The sequence below is a fragment of the Falco cherrug genome, chromosome 2, assembly GCF_023634085.1.
Source record: "Falco cherrug isolate bFalChe1 chromosome 2, bFalChe1.pri, whole genome shotgun sequence".
NCBI classification, from domain to species: Eukaryota; Metazoa; Chordata; class Aves; order Falconiformes; family Falconidae; genus Falco; species Falco cherrug.
In genome coordinates this window covers 26,618,300-26,634,677 of record NC_073698.1, presented here as the reverse complement: position 1 = coordinate 26,634,677, position 16,378 = coordinate 26,618,300, and the positions used below count along the sequence as shown (strand labels likewise).

The 16,378-nt window shown below is 38.9% G+C and overlaps 1 protein-coding gene across 3 annotated transcripts in view; it reads right to left on the bottom strand.

The window, feature by feature from the left end:
• Positions 1-11,133: 11,133 nt before the first annotated feature.
• The window catches only part of NBEA (neurobeachin), a 510,084-nt gene continuing 504,839 nt past the window's right edge, over positions 11,134-16,378 (bottom strand). For all 3 annotated transcript variants that reach the window (XM_055702674.1, XM_055702673.1, XM_027815633.2), the window contains 3 exons: positions 15,873-16,069; positions 15,009-15,160; positions 11,134-12,908 (listed from right to left, as the gene is read on the bottom strand). In XM_055702674.1, the coding sequence (XP_055558649.1) occupies positions 12,818-12,908; positions 15,009-15,160; positions 15,873-16,069 (440 nt within the window). In that variant the 3' untranslated portion in view covers positions 11,134-12,817. The remainder of the gene's footprint in view (positions 12,909-15,008; positions 15,161-15,872; positions 16,070-16,378) is intronic.

Sequence of the window (16,378 nt, the reverse complement as noted above, 5' to 3'; positions counted from 1 at the left end):
AAACACTGGGGAATTTTTCTGACTGCTACTGGTATCTGGGAGGCACTTCCTCACCTCATCCCTGGAGCTTAGTGTGGCTTCTGTACCTGTTATGGAGGTGTGGCGATCTCTTCTTTGAATATGTTCAATCAAAGCTTTGGTGAGTTTGGCAATATTTCCTGTAGCCCTGACTTTGTGGTTTACATTTGCTGTATCCCATGTAAGGAATTCTTTGTTGTAAGTGGGTTGCATGAAATCATCCTTAATTCAAATCAGGATACAGTAAATTGTAAATCTATTTATTCATTTACAACATGCTAACAGAACTCACAGTTACAGGTGTTTAAAAAGAAACACAGGAAAAAGAAAATAATTCTGAAACTACCATCAAGCTCCAACCAGAAAAACCATGTCCTTGTATTTGCCTGACTTGCAATAGATACTTCCCTGATATATTTCTTTGTACATAAACTGTGCCTCAGTCTGTGCTCTCCAGGGACAATCATTCTACAGGTTCTATAGCTCATCCCTCTCCCAGGGTCCTTTATATTCCTCCTCTCTTCCACCTCCCACCTTGCTACACATAATATCCTTCAACCTTATTCCAGGGATACCTATAACACGGCTCAGAAAGTGTATGATTGGACAGTGTGGCTAAGCTTTAATCTGTTGAAAGAACTGATGCAGCCAAGAATAAAGCCAGTGGGGAATAAAAAATGGGTAGAAGGTATCTCCAGCCTGATTCTCTTCCTGACCCACTTTACCTGGCAGATGAGAGAAGCCTCGACCAAACGGAAAGGAGGGTCTGGATGGCCAACATAATTTCAAAATGCCTTAACTTGTATAGTTGTGAGGTGTTTACATCTAAGCCAGTGACCCCAGGGTACTTTTGTTACCAGTGCAGAGAAATTAATGTGTGTTGCCACAGGAAGACTTCTTTCATTAGGTGTCCTGGATACCTAGGGCAGGTATCTCAGTAGTTCAAATGACTCCCCACAAGTGCCTGTTTGTATGTTTCCATGGATAATAAAGGTATCCTGGGGTGACATGTACGGATTTGGATATCTGATCTTAGCTGAAGCAAAGGGTGAAACAAATCCTGGGTTTCCATGCTGAACATGTCCCAGCCAATGGACTTGAAACCCATTTGCATATTGCTAAATAGCTAAATTACATGAACGTATGTACAGGCTCCTTACTTGCCTTGCCTCAAAGGGAATCAGTGAATTTTGGGACATACTAGGCTAGAATCAGTAAGCTTTGAGTCTCAGTCTTCAGATGTTTTTACAAGATGTTACACTTCAAATGCTAATGAATCAGATATTTAATTCAGAGGGTCACACCAGACTGTTGTTAGGAATTCAGACTTCAGCCTAGTTCTCTTCTCCCTGGAAGGCACAGAGAAAACTATGATAAATTGTCAAGTGTGATATACAGATAAATGTTGCCATGAAGAGTGTTTCTCTGGAATTTAACCAGGCCTATAAGCCCGTGTATCACTGTATCCTAGATTTAGTACTAGTTAATTCAATTCAAAATATCTTCCTTCTGTATGTGAATAACTGTCAGTCTTCTTTTGCATGAGATCTGTGTGATTATAATTTTTTTAAACATATGAAACGATTATAAGATTTCAAAAAAACATTTTTGCTCCACTAACTTGCAGGCAACTGTAGTTTTCTAATGTAAATAGTACTGAGTTTAAGTGACTCGTGTAATCAGTGTCTGGAGTCCCTTTAGCCTCCACATTCTTATTTACACGTTGATTTTTAGTGTAGTGCATAGATAAGGAAAAGTGAACTTGTTAGCAAAATCAAGGAATGCATCTAGTCTTTCCTTAATTCAGATATGGACTTTCTGAGAAGTGTTTAGCCTAACATTACCAGGTGTCACTTTCTACTTAGCGCTGGAACTGGCGCAAAGGTGGGCTGTCCAGCTCCACTTTGCGGTTACAGTGACTGGTTTCTGAAGATAGAGAGTTCAGTCAGGTGATACACTCAGGGTGTTATGACAGCTGTATTCTTATTTTCTTCCCTGATTTCACAGCAGCCTCCCTAGATAAGGCTTTGAAAGACAGAGCTAATAAGGTGCTTGTCAGCAACATGGCTTTACTTGTTAAGAAGCTGGGGGCACTTGGTTACTCAGATGATGGTGGTGCTGTTCCCAGTTTCTTTCATCTGGATATTCCTACTTCAGGGAACAACATGTTGAACAGCAGTGCTTTGTACAATTTCTGCAAGGCAATTTGATTCCTCTGTTTTTAAAAGAGGACAATACGGTGCTTTTAGCAAAGCTTCAGAAAGCTGTGCCAGGGTGTGAGTTGTCCCTTCTCATTATCCCATGGGAAAATGGGGTTGTTGAAGCACCTACTTTTGTGCTTCCAGTTCCCCATGTTTGTTTTCTGTCTTCTATGACCTAGTGCTGCTCAGCCAGGTCCTTTTGGCACATCTAGCCTTCTTGGGAAATGTCTTTTGGAAATCAGAGATATATAAAACTATCTGCTTGCTGCCTCACGATTCTTGCTGAGTAGTCTGCTGATAAAATTGCTCCTCTTACTTGACCAGTCCATCACCATCACCTGCAGAAAATAATTTTTAAAATTCACACAAAAAAGCTCCATGAAAACTTTGCCAAATTTGATCACCCCTGCACTTCTATGATAAAACCAGTAAGATTGCTCTAGGCAGCTGCCAGTCATGTAGGTAGACTTACTGGTTGGTCTTATAACATTTAAGTGATCTTGGCTTAAACATGTTGCTTATGATTGTACCCTTTAAACGTACTTGTCTCATAACAATTTTTATACTAAATGCATCTTAGCAGCTGTAGGGGCATGGCTATTAAAAATGGAGGCTGTGATCTAAATATTTTCAATAGTTTGGGTGGCTTGCCAAATCTAGACAACTTACATGAATACAAAATTGCTTTTAGCTGTTTCTAAATTGGTTTCTGAAGTTTGGGTTACACCTATTAGGTACAATTAGATATAGTTTCTAGTAACAGCTATTTTAACCAATAATAACCTTAGGATATAGTGTAAGCTCTTTGGTTTTGTTTTGCTACATCATATAATATATTCTATATAATTACAGATAAGATTGCACAAAACATGTAAATAGAAAGAAAGGCAGAATTTTAAATGAACTAGAGGTTAAAACTTGCTTTGCGAAAAGCACAGGTTTGAGTTAAAACTGGCTACTGGAGTTACTTGAACACTGTTGGGAAATACAGAACAGTGAGGATGCGTTTGACATGCTTTGCACGTTTAGACACAGTTTGCACATAGGGACTTAGGCCTAAGCGATAGAAGAATTCTAGATCACACACAAATGAATATATGGTAAATGGTAAAACCTAGTTGCTAATAAATTCTGTATTTTTGCTGGGGTCACTTTAATCCTTATATAGCTGTTGTCTGTACATGAATAGTGAGTATTTCTATAAAGTCTCCCTTAAGCTCCATAGTCTTCTCAGAAGTGACTTTACATGTAATATTTTTTTTATATTTAACATTTTATGCATATGAAAGATCCACTTTATTGTAGAAAATAACATTTACTAAACTTATTACCACTTTATGTTCATCTCATTAATTAACATTGTATTAGATGTATTTCAAAATCCAGGTTTTACATAAAGTCTCTTGCTTCCAAATGTCAAAAGCCATTGAGAGCAGTATCAGACTAAAAAACTAAAGGTGAGGTATTCTCAAGTTCACTGAGAAGAAAGTGTTACACAGGACTGACCGTACTGCCTCCTGAACCAATCTTGCGAATGGGTAGTTTTACTTCAGGCTGCAAAGCATTTGTATGTGTTTGTTTATTAGTGTCTGTGGCTAATCATGCGTTACTCCGGGCAATCCCAGAATATATGCAAAAGATCTCCAGTCAGTGTACACCACTGGCACTTAGGACGCTCATTAAACTGAAAAATATCTTCTTTTCTGATGTTACAATGCTTCTATCTAAAACGTTCCTGTATGTTCATCTGCATGTGCATTTATGATTGCTTTTTATATCTGCATGGTTTTCTCCCCAGTTATTTATTTTCCAGTCAACCACTAAGTACATTCCAGTTCTCTCCCCCATCCCACTGTGGGGGGAGTGAGTGAGGAGCTGTGTGGGGCTGCGTTGCCAGCTGGGATTAAACCACAACCGAGAGTAAACCCTGTCCCAGCTAATATGCAGAGGGATCACCTTTTGTCTCTCCAAATGTCTTGTTTGAAAGTCTCACAATGGTTTCATGAATCAGTCAGGCTAAGTCCTGTCCACTTGCAAATTATCCACACCACAGAAAGACATAAGTGCTTTAACTCCAGGACAAAGTGAACCTGTTCTCCCCACTGGCTGGTGGGATTTTGATCTTCTGGAATGATGAGGGAGCTGAAGACTTCTGGTAGAAATACCTTTAGCCTGGGATTTTAAACAAGGCAAGGAAATGATCTGCAGGACTGCAAAGGCGGCACTATATTGTTCTAGCAGTTCTTAGCCTGTCTCTGTGAGAATTATAAATTAAAAAATAAGGACTACTTAATTTCCACGTGCTTGGGATTATGTGTTGTGCTAATGTAAGATGCCTCAAAACAGTGAATTCTGTAGCTTACCTTAAAGTGATCAAAGGGCCCGGGTAAGTTGTCTTTGGAATTATTGATTTTTGCTGGGTTTGTTTTTTTATAAACTGGTTAAAGTACAAAAGTCCTTGCCAATATAGTAAAGGGAAAAATGAATCAGAATATGACAGGCCTGTCATTCAGACAGGACTGCATGGTGGTCTGTCTTATTAGTGTTATTATTAGTGGTTAATAGGTGTCTTATTAGTGGTTAATAAGGAATTTACAGGTGAGTTAAAATAATGAGATAATTTGTTACCACAATAATTTGTGTAAGTAGATGATACAGTTTTGATAAGACTACAAACATGTTAAAAGGAATACTGGTTTCATGAAAGGCATTAGACTAATATTGCATATTTTTTTATGAAGAAATAATACTCACAGTCTCTCAAAGTGTAGTTGTTTCCAATGTCCAAAATTCAGCTGTTCCTGCTGGAACCCTGCAGAAATCTTTTTACATTAGAAACTTCTTTCCAAATGCTAAAAGCAAGGGAAGATACAGCAAGAGGACACTGATTGCCCAACATTTGCCCAGGGCAGAATACCATTTTTTAATTTTATCTGTCAAAAATGGATTTGTTTGAGTTCACAAATGTCTTATCAGTTTGGAATTTCAAATGTTTGTTTTTGGAAAAGCCTTTCAGTGGGTCTATTTAGTAGTTATGTTAATGGTTGCTTACAATGTCCCTGTTCTCTTAGCTTTTTATCCTTTGAAACACACACAGTTTGTATTTGAGGGCTAATTTTTATGGGAAGTACAGAAATCTTGTCAGCTAAGTGTTTTGGAAAAGGGCATTATTAAGGTGGGAGGAGGACTTTTGCTGAAAGTGTGCTTAAAAGAAATTACTGCAAACATTGATGTCTGAAAAGAAAAAGTCTTCAAGAACTGGTGGTTTTATGCACTTACAAGTAGGTCCACATTAAATTCCTAGAAACTGACATTTCCAGGAGTTGCAGTCCCATAATATGATTTTCTACAGACCAGATATAGAGAGATATTAGATTCTTAAAACAAGATTTGAATATAATTTAAGTAGTGGCCATATAAATACAAGTGTTTTACCCTTCAAACCCTGGTTTGTGAATGGCTGCATCTGTTAATCTGGAAAGGTTCCTATGCACATCCCTCATCTATTCTAGGACTGTTAGTGAAGATGCCTTTTTTCTTTTTGCCTTAGATACGAAAAAACAGACTTGGGATTAGCCACATAATTTTGCCCTGAGCCCAGGTCATGCCAGATTCCCTGACTAGAATTTCTACTGTTCCCTTTCTCTTACTTAATACCATCTAACCTTGTGATTTAATGATTTATCTGTTTTGTTTTGTCCTGGTTTTGCTAGAAAGCTCCCCAGGTAGCAAAAAGAGTGACCCACAATTGAGCTGCCTTGCACACACACGTGCATGCACACGTATTTATGCTGTGAGTGCCTCTGAAAAGCACAGTGGCCCCTTCCCTCCCCATGAGAAACACATGGTGACAAAAGGGATCGAAGAAACCCCAGAAACAGGGAGAGACTTGGGAGAAAGAGGTTGAGCAGTAAGTTGAAAATGTCCCTATAGGCAATTTATCTTGAAGAAAAGTTGCAGAAGGAATCTTTTTTTCAAGTTTTCATACTTATATACATTCAAAACCCATTCTTCCACCCCTCCCTCAATTACCAGATTGCACCTTGCAGAAAACCGTAACCCTTGAGCTCTCTAGTTGTGTATGTGTTGCCTCATCACATTCATTATGGGCTGATATGGAACTCAGAAGGTATTGCTGACTAGTGTACTGGCCAGATCATCCATCAATGAAGAAAGATCAGCACCCCTTGGGACACTAATCCCAGCCTACATGGAATGAGGTGTGAGTACACTATCTGTAGCCAGCTCCTGCACAGGATCCATATTCATTCAATACATGTCTGGAGTTTATGTCCCAGCTGAATCCTTCCCGCCTGACATTCGTAAGTGCTGCTGTAGATGTCTGGCTAGCAGGCTTATCTCCCACAAGATAACTTCTTAGCATTGAGGGACTTATCAAGTTAGGGCACAAGCCTCTGCAATGAGGCTCTGACAACAGAGGAAGCTATAGCAATGGTGATGGTAGCTTATTAACTCTTTCCAAGGTATCTCATTTCATGGATCTGAACCGGTGTCGATGAGCTTCAGGGAGGAATGGCCAAGGAGGAGCTCTGACCACATACTTCTTGAAGTCTACAGAGCAAGCAGAAGCTCTTTCCAGTCGATATTGATGTTCCATCATGTAAAGGTATGCACAAGGCAACACGCAAAGGGGCTGTGAGTCTAAGCATGCCAAAAAACACTAAGCACCTTCCACATAAGCTATTGCAACAGCTGTAGCTAGTGATCCAAAAGCTGTCGTTTTAGGGTGTGGTGCTCGAAGATGATACAGCAGTCTTGTGCATAAACTTGTGGCTGGGAGTTATTGCTGAGTCCCAGGCCCCACCTGTCATGACTGTGTGACATGGTTGATAGGCTGATGATCATGGAGCCCAAGGCACTCTTTGTAGGTGCCTTGGCTATATCTAGCAACTTGAGTAACGAAAGGTGGAGGCTTGGGCACTGTGCTGTGCTCATCTGCATGGTGTAACTGGCATGCCATTAACCTATCACCCTCTAAACACCCTGCAGTGTGCATGGGCTAGGATGGATTAAGGGCTGGTCCCAGGGAGTCTGGCGGCGTGGCTAGAGGCTGTCGTGCCACATGCTTTCAGGTCAGAGAAGGGCCCTGACCTGTGCTAATTGCTAGGAGAATAATACTCCCACATGACCTCTGGTTCTGCTCGAATAGACAGCTGAAATATAGAATACACTTTTAATTTCAGTTTTTTACCTCCTGCAACCCACACTGGGACACCAAGGAGCTTGGTGAAGAGATGTGTATGGGCCTTCTGGAGCCTCACGTGTGTGTGCTTTATGCTGAATCTGCTTTAGTTCTCCCTGGCAGTTATGGGGAGTTGGGGTATGTGATGGATACCAGGAGGGTCATGGTTGCAGGAGTGAGAAAATCCAACTTATGGCCTGCTTTTCATGGCAACTTAAAGCAAGGGGGACAGAAGCATTTAGTAGAGGAAAGACAGAGGGAAGGGACATTGCAGGAGCAGAGCTGGGACAATCTGTTTGGGCTTATTTGGAAAAAAATGAGTGTTTTGTTGTAGAGGAAATCTGTCCCTCTTTGACTTTTCTCTATGCTCCTAGCCCCTTCCCAGAGCCCTGCCGTCTCCCTACTGAAGCAGTCTTTTTTTTCTATTACTAATTTTTTAAAAGATGTGCATGCAGGGAGACTGGCCACCAGGCACTTTTTTATTTCCTGTTTGATACCTTTGTACAAACTAATGTATCTGAACAGCCATAGGCACTGGATTTATATGTATAAGCTGTACAGCAAGGCTGAAACACCACTTTCAATTGTTCTGGAGCCTCTTCTGGCAATCGCCAGTCCAGCTACGCAGTAAGGGAAACTAAGTGCATCATTCTTAAATTTGCATGGCTATGATACTACGATTAGCTTTGCCACAGGGCTTGGTCATTGCAGCATCCTGCCAAGACCAACTCTCTTCAAAGTATAAACAGACATGAAACTTCTAAGCCAAATCCACTGATGTTGATAGTTTTTAGCTGTCTGTAATCTTCTGGCACCAGGGGAGATATTTTTTTTTCCCCACACTTTTGTACATAAAAGCATATTCTCTGCTTGATGTTAGGAACACTAGACTGAAGGTAGCTGAAGGCACCTTAGGCACACAGAGCTCTTATGCCAATCCTTTAATGAATAAAAAGCACTCCAGGCTCTGAATTTTGCACATAGGTACCCCTGTTGTTACCCAGGTCCTTGTTTGTGCACATGGGGTGCAACTGAGAGAGGACTTCTAACTAATGGTGTGGAGCTGTAGTGCTGTTTAGGCATGATGTCACCACAGAGGGACCCATAAACCAAGTCAGCTGTTTGGCAGATTTTCATCTACATAAATCCCTCTGTAAACTAATTATATGGTCACAGCTTATAAATTTTACAAGAAAGCAATCTCTTGACTTGTTTTTCTTGTCGGTTGCAGATCTTGGAATTTAACTGTAGATGCTGCAAAACTAATCACCGGGGTTAGAGAGTCTATAAACTGTACCGTATTGCATAGACATATAAATTTCCAGTACTTCTTTCCTTCTTTAAATATCAGCTTAAGTTTTAGTCCATTCATTTTAGTGTTTGCAAGTAACACACACCTACACAAAAGACAAAATAAAACCAGTACACAATTAAACTGGTGGGAAATGTGAGCATAAACTCCAGCTAGAAGTCTCCAAATGAAATATTTATATGTACTAGACATCTTGTATCAGGAGATGGTTCTCTTGCTGTTATCAGAAGTCAGCCCTTCACTCCCCGTGTCTACTTCAAACACTTTTATCCCTGGCAGCACGAGGCTTGCTTCAAACATCCTGCTTGCTTGTCAACGGCGTGATATTATAGCAAAAATTCACCGCAACTGTTGTTCACAGGCAGCATTTTTAGCTCTACAAGCACAACCCATGAGATTCTCTATCAACATAATCATTATTTATCCAAGGCTTTTCCAGTAAATTAAGCCTAGCTAGTCTTTCCTTGGGGTAAAATGCATCAGCCTTTCTTTTATTTTTCCTCTTACAGAGAAAGCAGCATTCTCCTCAACAGTGGTAGGATCTGGACAAGGAATAAGCCTCATAGCTGTTGCACCATCCTCCTGGTATGGCATTGGCTTATAGTCCAATTCTTAACCTATGTCTAACTGGCAGGAACACAGCCAATAACTGCACCTTAATTTCACTGCAGGTATATTTTTGTTGTATCCTCAGTGCTACATCTCCCTTAGCTGAGAGATTGGTCACATTTAACTGGTTTGGTCAAAGCTGCTTCATCTTCCACAGGCAGCTTTCAGAGTTTCCCTGGAATCAGGAAGTCTCATTTTTATAGAGAAAAAAGGTGAGTTAGCCCAGCTTTACCATGCAACAGAAATGGGGCAGTTGAAGCTTTGGAAAAGTCTTGTGATATAAACTGGAGATCTGCTTCTTTTTATGTTAAAAGACCCGGCAACAGATCGTGTATAATAATGTAATTAACAAATCAACAAAAACAACAAAGGAATTTAAATATCCTGGCACATCATTTTTTTCTTAAAAAAACCCAGAAGTTAAATAGAGACTAAAAGGCAACAGTGGTGTTTCACCACAAAAACCATATCAAGCTGGTCAATGTGACTATACCAGCCTGTTAATACATTCTCCTTGACCTATGCCTTTATGGAAACTCAATTTTTATAACATAAGCCATAGTGGAGATGGTATATTATTGCTATTATTACTACTACTATTATTATTATTATTATTATGAGGCTGACTTTTTTGGGTGCCCCTACCTATGAATGCAATAGAGTAGGACTTTTTTCTTTTTGTAGCCCATGGCTAATTTCTCATAAAAAAAACTTGCTTGGGCACAAAACCTTCCCATTTGTGACTAAATTGTACTTCACACAATTGCTGCGAGACTTCATGCAAACAGCAGCATTAATTAAGATACTAGTAATATTCATTTTTGTTTAACTGCAATGGTGCATATTTTCTTAATCAATTTGTTGAATAAAACATGAAATTAGGTATGAAACTTGTATAATTATGGAATGGAGATTGTGACATACCAATAAACTGTTTCACAAGCTGCAATTAACATACCAATCCTTTCCTCTCCTCCCCATCTCTCCCCCAGCCCCAGAACAATCAAGTTAGTTTATTTGCTTCAAAAGCTGATTGATATACTTATCTGCTAAAATGTATACAGTATTCTAATAAGATTCTCAAACATTGGCTTTAGTTCGTTTTGATAATTGTTTAAAGAACAATCATTCTAAACAGGAAGGCAATGAGTAGGGGCAACAAACTGAAGTGTTGGCTGTTATTCTGCTTTTTAGTCTATTATCAGGAGTTTTCTAATTATGAGGAAAGTATTTTGCTTACCATTGTTACCTTAAATTAGATATCTGACATTTAGCTAACTGTATTTCCACTTGCTGTAATCTTTGTAGGGACCTCAGCATTTCCAAAAGGCAATTTATCCCACCTGTTTTGTTCTGCTATGAGAGTGTATATATCTAACTTTCAGTGCCCAAGGCAAAATGAAATTAATTTCATCTTATCAGATATTGATACCCAAAATGGCTTTCATCAGATCTTTGCTTTCTGTGAGGTCTATTATGCAAGATCATTGCCTATTCACAAGAATCCTAAATATCTCTTACAGGCTTTGATTTTTCACTTCTGTTGATCAAAGTATCTTTAGTAACTTCTCTCCGTGTACTGACAATCAAAAGAGTTGCAAAACACACTCTGTAACCTCTGTTTTAGTTCCTGAGACCACAGGAAATACAGCCACCCAGGCATGCATAATTTTTGGTATAAACATAGCATATCAGAGAGGATTTCTTAAAATATTTTTTTTGTTTGTTCCTAATGATAATGTGAATGTTTTGATGAAAAGTTCATTGAAATGAAAAACAATCACTGAATTCTTTGCATATTTTATTTTTCTTTTTGATTTCCAACTCACACACATCTGGCATATTTTACATCTTTGCAATAAAACATGGTTACAATAGCTTAAGGAATTTATATATCCAAAATATTTCACCATGATCTCAAGATGAAATGAACTTGTCTTCCAGATGTTCAATAGTCTCCCAATTCTAAGCTACAAACTCAAGATATTGCTTACAGACGGGTGATGAATAACTTAATCATTACGTTGATCCCCATGATTTCAGAATCATAAATACAAACAACAATGAAGAAGGAAATTCAGTGCTAAACTTACTAATACAAGGTGGATAACAAATAAGTAATCACATCAATAAATAATGATATGTTTCTGGTGCAAAGTGCCAATACAAAGAATCCATTATCTTTTTAAATAAATGACTGCAAGTGAGTGTAAATTCTGAGAAAATTACATTCCTGTTACATGCCTCATAGCCCTACCGACACAATATGTACATCTATGACAATACAGTCACCAAATATACAAAGAAGAAACATGAATTAAAGTGTATATACCCCTGGGTGTGTAATTTGATCAGTACAATGTGCAGAAAATTATTCCAATAGTTATCATTACAGTATTGTAAAACATGAAGTGCCTTAGTTTGAGTGGCTTCAGGTGAGATTTTCAGAAGAACCAAAAAGAATAACCTCAATTACCTTTACAATGAAGCTAAGGCTGTCAAATAAACTAAGCTGCTCAGAGGAAAGATAAAGGAAAAAATCACTGGGGGCTTTCTTGCCCATGATTTGTATGCCAAATGTTAATAATCCAGAAGTATAGCACTTTATCTGTATTGGAATTTATTAAGCATTACAAAGCATTAAACTGAACTTCCCTCTTTGCTCCCTTTCCTTCTAGTCTTTGAATTTAAAAGGGAGGAATTCAATTTCTATTGTATAAATATGGCAAATGATGGCTTTTTATCCAAATGCTTCATGAGCAGAACTCCACTTAAGAGGGGTAAAGTTTAGATTCAAAACGTGAAAAAACATGTGTTGGTGGAAATGTCAAAATTACTGTTTGCGCCCAAATTCAACCCTTTAACACAAGCTGTACCCTTAGGCAGATCTCCAGTTTGATTTGTGTGAATGCACCTGTTCCTTCAAGACATCAGGTTTAAAGTACATGCAAGTTGTAACTCCACAATAAAATTAAGAAACAGTTTTGTTCTTTATACAAGGTTTTACTTTTACAAAAGTATCCCTTTAAAGTTAAGATGTGCATCTGATGTACAAAGTATCAAACGTATTTTTTTTATCTCAGCTTGAAAAGAGGCTGGAGATGGGATGCATGTTAGGTTCAAAGCCTAAACATTGAAATAACTGGACACAAGGTTCCCCAGAATTTTCAAAAGTCTCTTGTGGCGCATCCTACTACCTTTTCTCAATAAACAAAGATATATGAAATAATTACCAAAACATCTCCTAATTCATATAATTTACATGATACAAGCTTGCTTTTCAGCAGCTGGTGTTCAGTTGTGAAAAAACACACAAAGTAAAATGGTTGCTGACTACAATGTACAGCTATTGCTGGGTGTAATGGAATGTACAACGGAGGTCAATGCAGACGTGGTTTTCCACCAGAGACTACACCTTTCATTGCAGCACTTGTGCTCTCAGCTTTACCTGGGCTTTCAGTTCTTCATTCCGCTTCAGTATCTGTTCTGATGCTCATAATGCCACCGGTTAAAATCTATATTAAAAGCTACAATGCTGCCAGAAGCCATGCCAGTAATCAGAGTTCTGAAAAAGATAGAACAGGCGGTCCTGTTAATCCTCTTTTACCTTCTCAAGCAATGGTTTACCATAAACAGCAAAAAAGCTAAAAGAATAAGGCTCTTTTTGCAACACTGTCGGAAGATTAAGCTCATGGGTAGGATTCAGTTTGCAAATGAGACGCTACATTTAGGTGTCGCCATATGAGCCAAATTTCCATCTTCCCATTATAGGAAGGTCAAGGGAGATCTGGAGGTCCATTCAGGCACCTTCACATAAGTAAAAGCATCACACCGTTTGACATGCTCTCACATACCCTGCCTTGCCTCCAGCTGCCTCTCCAGAAGGGTGTGGGTTTTCACTGGGTGCTTTGTCATGTGTGCCACCCCAGGTACGTACCTCAGACCTCTAAAGTATCTCAAACAGTACTAACTAGCTATGGGTAGGCAACTGAATGTGACCCCAGTCAGTACCCCCAGTGCAGCCTGAGACCAACTCCCTGCAGGTCACTGGGCATGTACTTTAGAGTGAGCTTCATTGTCCTCTAGACTCCACAGGCTGTAGCAAATAAATTTTCATTTTTATTACAGAAGTTCGTTCCCGTAGCTCACATGAAGACACCTTCATTTAGGTGTTTTAGAACCCAGATGCCTAATTTCAGGCACCTTGTGCCACTGGAGGTACCCCAGGACAGCTGACGTGTCTATGCTGGCTGGCAGCTGGGACATGGGGCTTGGAGCACTCTGCACTTGGGGCTGCGGCTGGGATCAGCTGGGTATCCCATGGCCTCCCAGACAGAATGAGATGCCTCTGTGAAGACAGCTGAACCGATCCCTTAATTACAAGCTGGTCCCACCTTGGTACTCCTAAAAAGCTTCATATTGAAATGTAGCCCCATATTTACGCTGTTCTGGTGGCAATAGCTGAGGTGATTTTCCAGTTATCACATATCCTCTAATTCTGGTAGCTGAGTTTTAAAAGGGAATTAGATATCTATCACTACTTCTATCAAACTATACAAAAGCTGTTTTCTGCTTAATTATGTGACTAAAGCTAAGCAGGTACTTAAAGCACTTTGCATAGCTGGGGCTTCTCAGCCTGTTATTGCAATAAGGAATAGAGAAAATAGGCTAGCCGAAATTTTTTGCAGTGTAAATAAATCTCTTCAAACAGAGCACAGTACTGTATGCATAAACTGGCAAAGCTCCAGAAGTGAATAGGCCTGTTCCAGTTCCAGTTAGTTAGTTTCAATTAGGCTAAATCTGAGACAAAAAACTTGTTTCAAGTCATCTACTTATACATGTTTTTGTTGCTTTTGTTGCTTTGCGAAATGGGTTAATATCATCGGAATGCTGAAAAGTGTAAGAAAAAAAAAACTTAAATGAATGCTGCATGATTTTTCCAATATCCTATGAATTCTTTGCATGTCATGAGTTTGTATATTAATAAGAAATACAATACTGATGCATGATGTACACAGCAAATCCACTCATAATCCTGCATAAATGCAACATATAGACTTTCATTATAATCACAATAGAAGACTGAGGGATCAATTTCATATATCTTTGACATTTACAGTGGGAATTTTAGTGCCACAGCAGTGACTTCAAAAATCTTGGCTTCTACACCACACCCCCATTGCTCAAGAAGGTCAAAGGAAAGGATCACACCCACTCCCAGTGGATAGATCCACCAATAGTATTACACATTATAGTCTAGATGCAACCCCAAGTTCTCAAGCTCTACATATGTGAAAATCAGAAATGTACCACAAACTTTTGTAATGGGCTTTAAGGCCTCTACTACTACTACTACTGCACTCGGATCCAGCCTGACCATTCCTATGTGCTTAAGTTAATGTAATTTTGCTCATACTTTGCTAACTGAGCCTTTGGCTTACTGACTTCAATGATATAAGACCTCATGTTACTTTACGCGCTTGTGCTGTGAGACTTAGGGATCGGGAAAAATGCTGAGTCAGACAAATCAACAACAACTGGGGTAACAGTTTTGTACCGTATCCTGTTAATGACTGCATACCATAAATTCACACTTTACAGTTCATGGAGATGTATACTCTGTGCAATTTTACCATTTACATACCAACATTAACGACAAACTCACCTCTGATCATGAGACAGATCCATAGCTCTTATGCCAGCATCACAGCCAGGGTAAATATAGAGCTGCTTGAAGTCACAGGCCTGCCACACTTCCACTACACCATTGTCTCCCCCTGTTACCAGGTTCTGCCCATCACTGCTGAGGAGGATGGCCTTCAGGGGGGAAAGACAAAACCCAAGCACACAGTCAGCTTTTATGGAAACAGGTTAATACTACAAAAAACTAATAAACTTATAAGCATTTCTTTTGCTCTGGCCACTTTAAATTTGAATAAAAAGGCTCCCACTCCTCTTTTTCCCCAATCAAAAAGTAAACCAACAAATATTGGGTCTCCAAATGTAAAATTGTGTGGTTTGAAACATGATATATAACCAAAAAACTGTTTAAATGAATCTGCAAAGACTTGAGTTCAGCACATAACATTTCAGTGTTTGTCTCACAATAGTCGGTGCCATTGCTAACACTTAAAGCAAAGCAGCGATCTGCATTCCTCATGCTGCTTCAAGTGCTAGTGACAGAGCAGAGCCCTGAAGGCACAAATTCATGTCTTGGCTAATAAATGAAGAATGGACTCTTTTCAGAGCATTTTGTTTTAAAGATATATTTCCCACTGAAATTTAATTCCAAACAAACATTCCAGGAATCATGTGGGATCATAAACAATTTGTTCTTATTTATTCTGGAAAAGCTCAAGTGCATTTTTGCATTTGGAGATAGAGAAAAGAGGATCTGTGTCTGAATATGACTTAACCAGAAGGTATCAATTTTACGCATATTTCCTTTAAATCACAGGGCAAATACATTAAATTTATTTTAATACATAAAGGTGAGACACAACAAATGTTTGTTTGCATTTAGATTTACCCTGGTTGAATCATTGATCTCCATCTGAGCTAAGAGTTTGCCATTAATGCTGAAATTGCTGAACCGTCCTCGTTCATAGTAGATAATGCAGTGACCTTCACTAGATACTGAAATTAAGCGAGGATACAAGCAGTTTTCTGTTCCTTCCAGGGCTCTCAGCAGATCTCCAGTAATTGTGTGTACCAGACAAGGACCTTCTGTATATGAAAACATAATATATCATATATTTGCTACTTATACAAACTATCTATGCTGTGCACAAAAGCAATGCATAATACACATTTATATCACATTTGTCCTGCATAGATATAAGGAGATGTAATGTTTGGTTAAAGAATTTAAAATATACAACAGAAGAAGAAATGCAAGAGCTAGCATATTAAGAAAATAGATACAACATGCCTAAAATTGGTAGTTTATTATTTACATAAACCGGTAGGAGTCTTCCTTGATCTACCTTCTAAAATATTCTTTCCTTTTTCCAAGCATTCAGAAGCCTCAGCCTT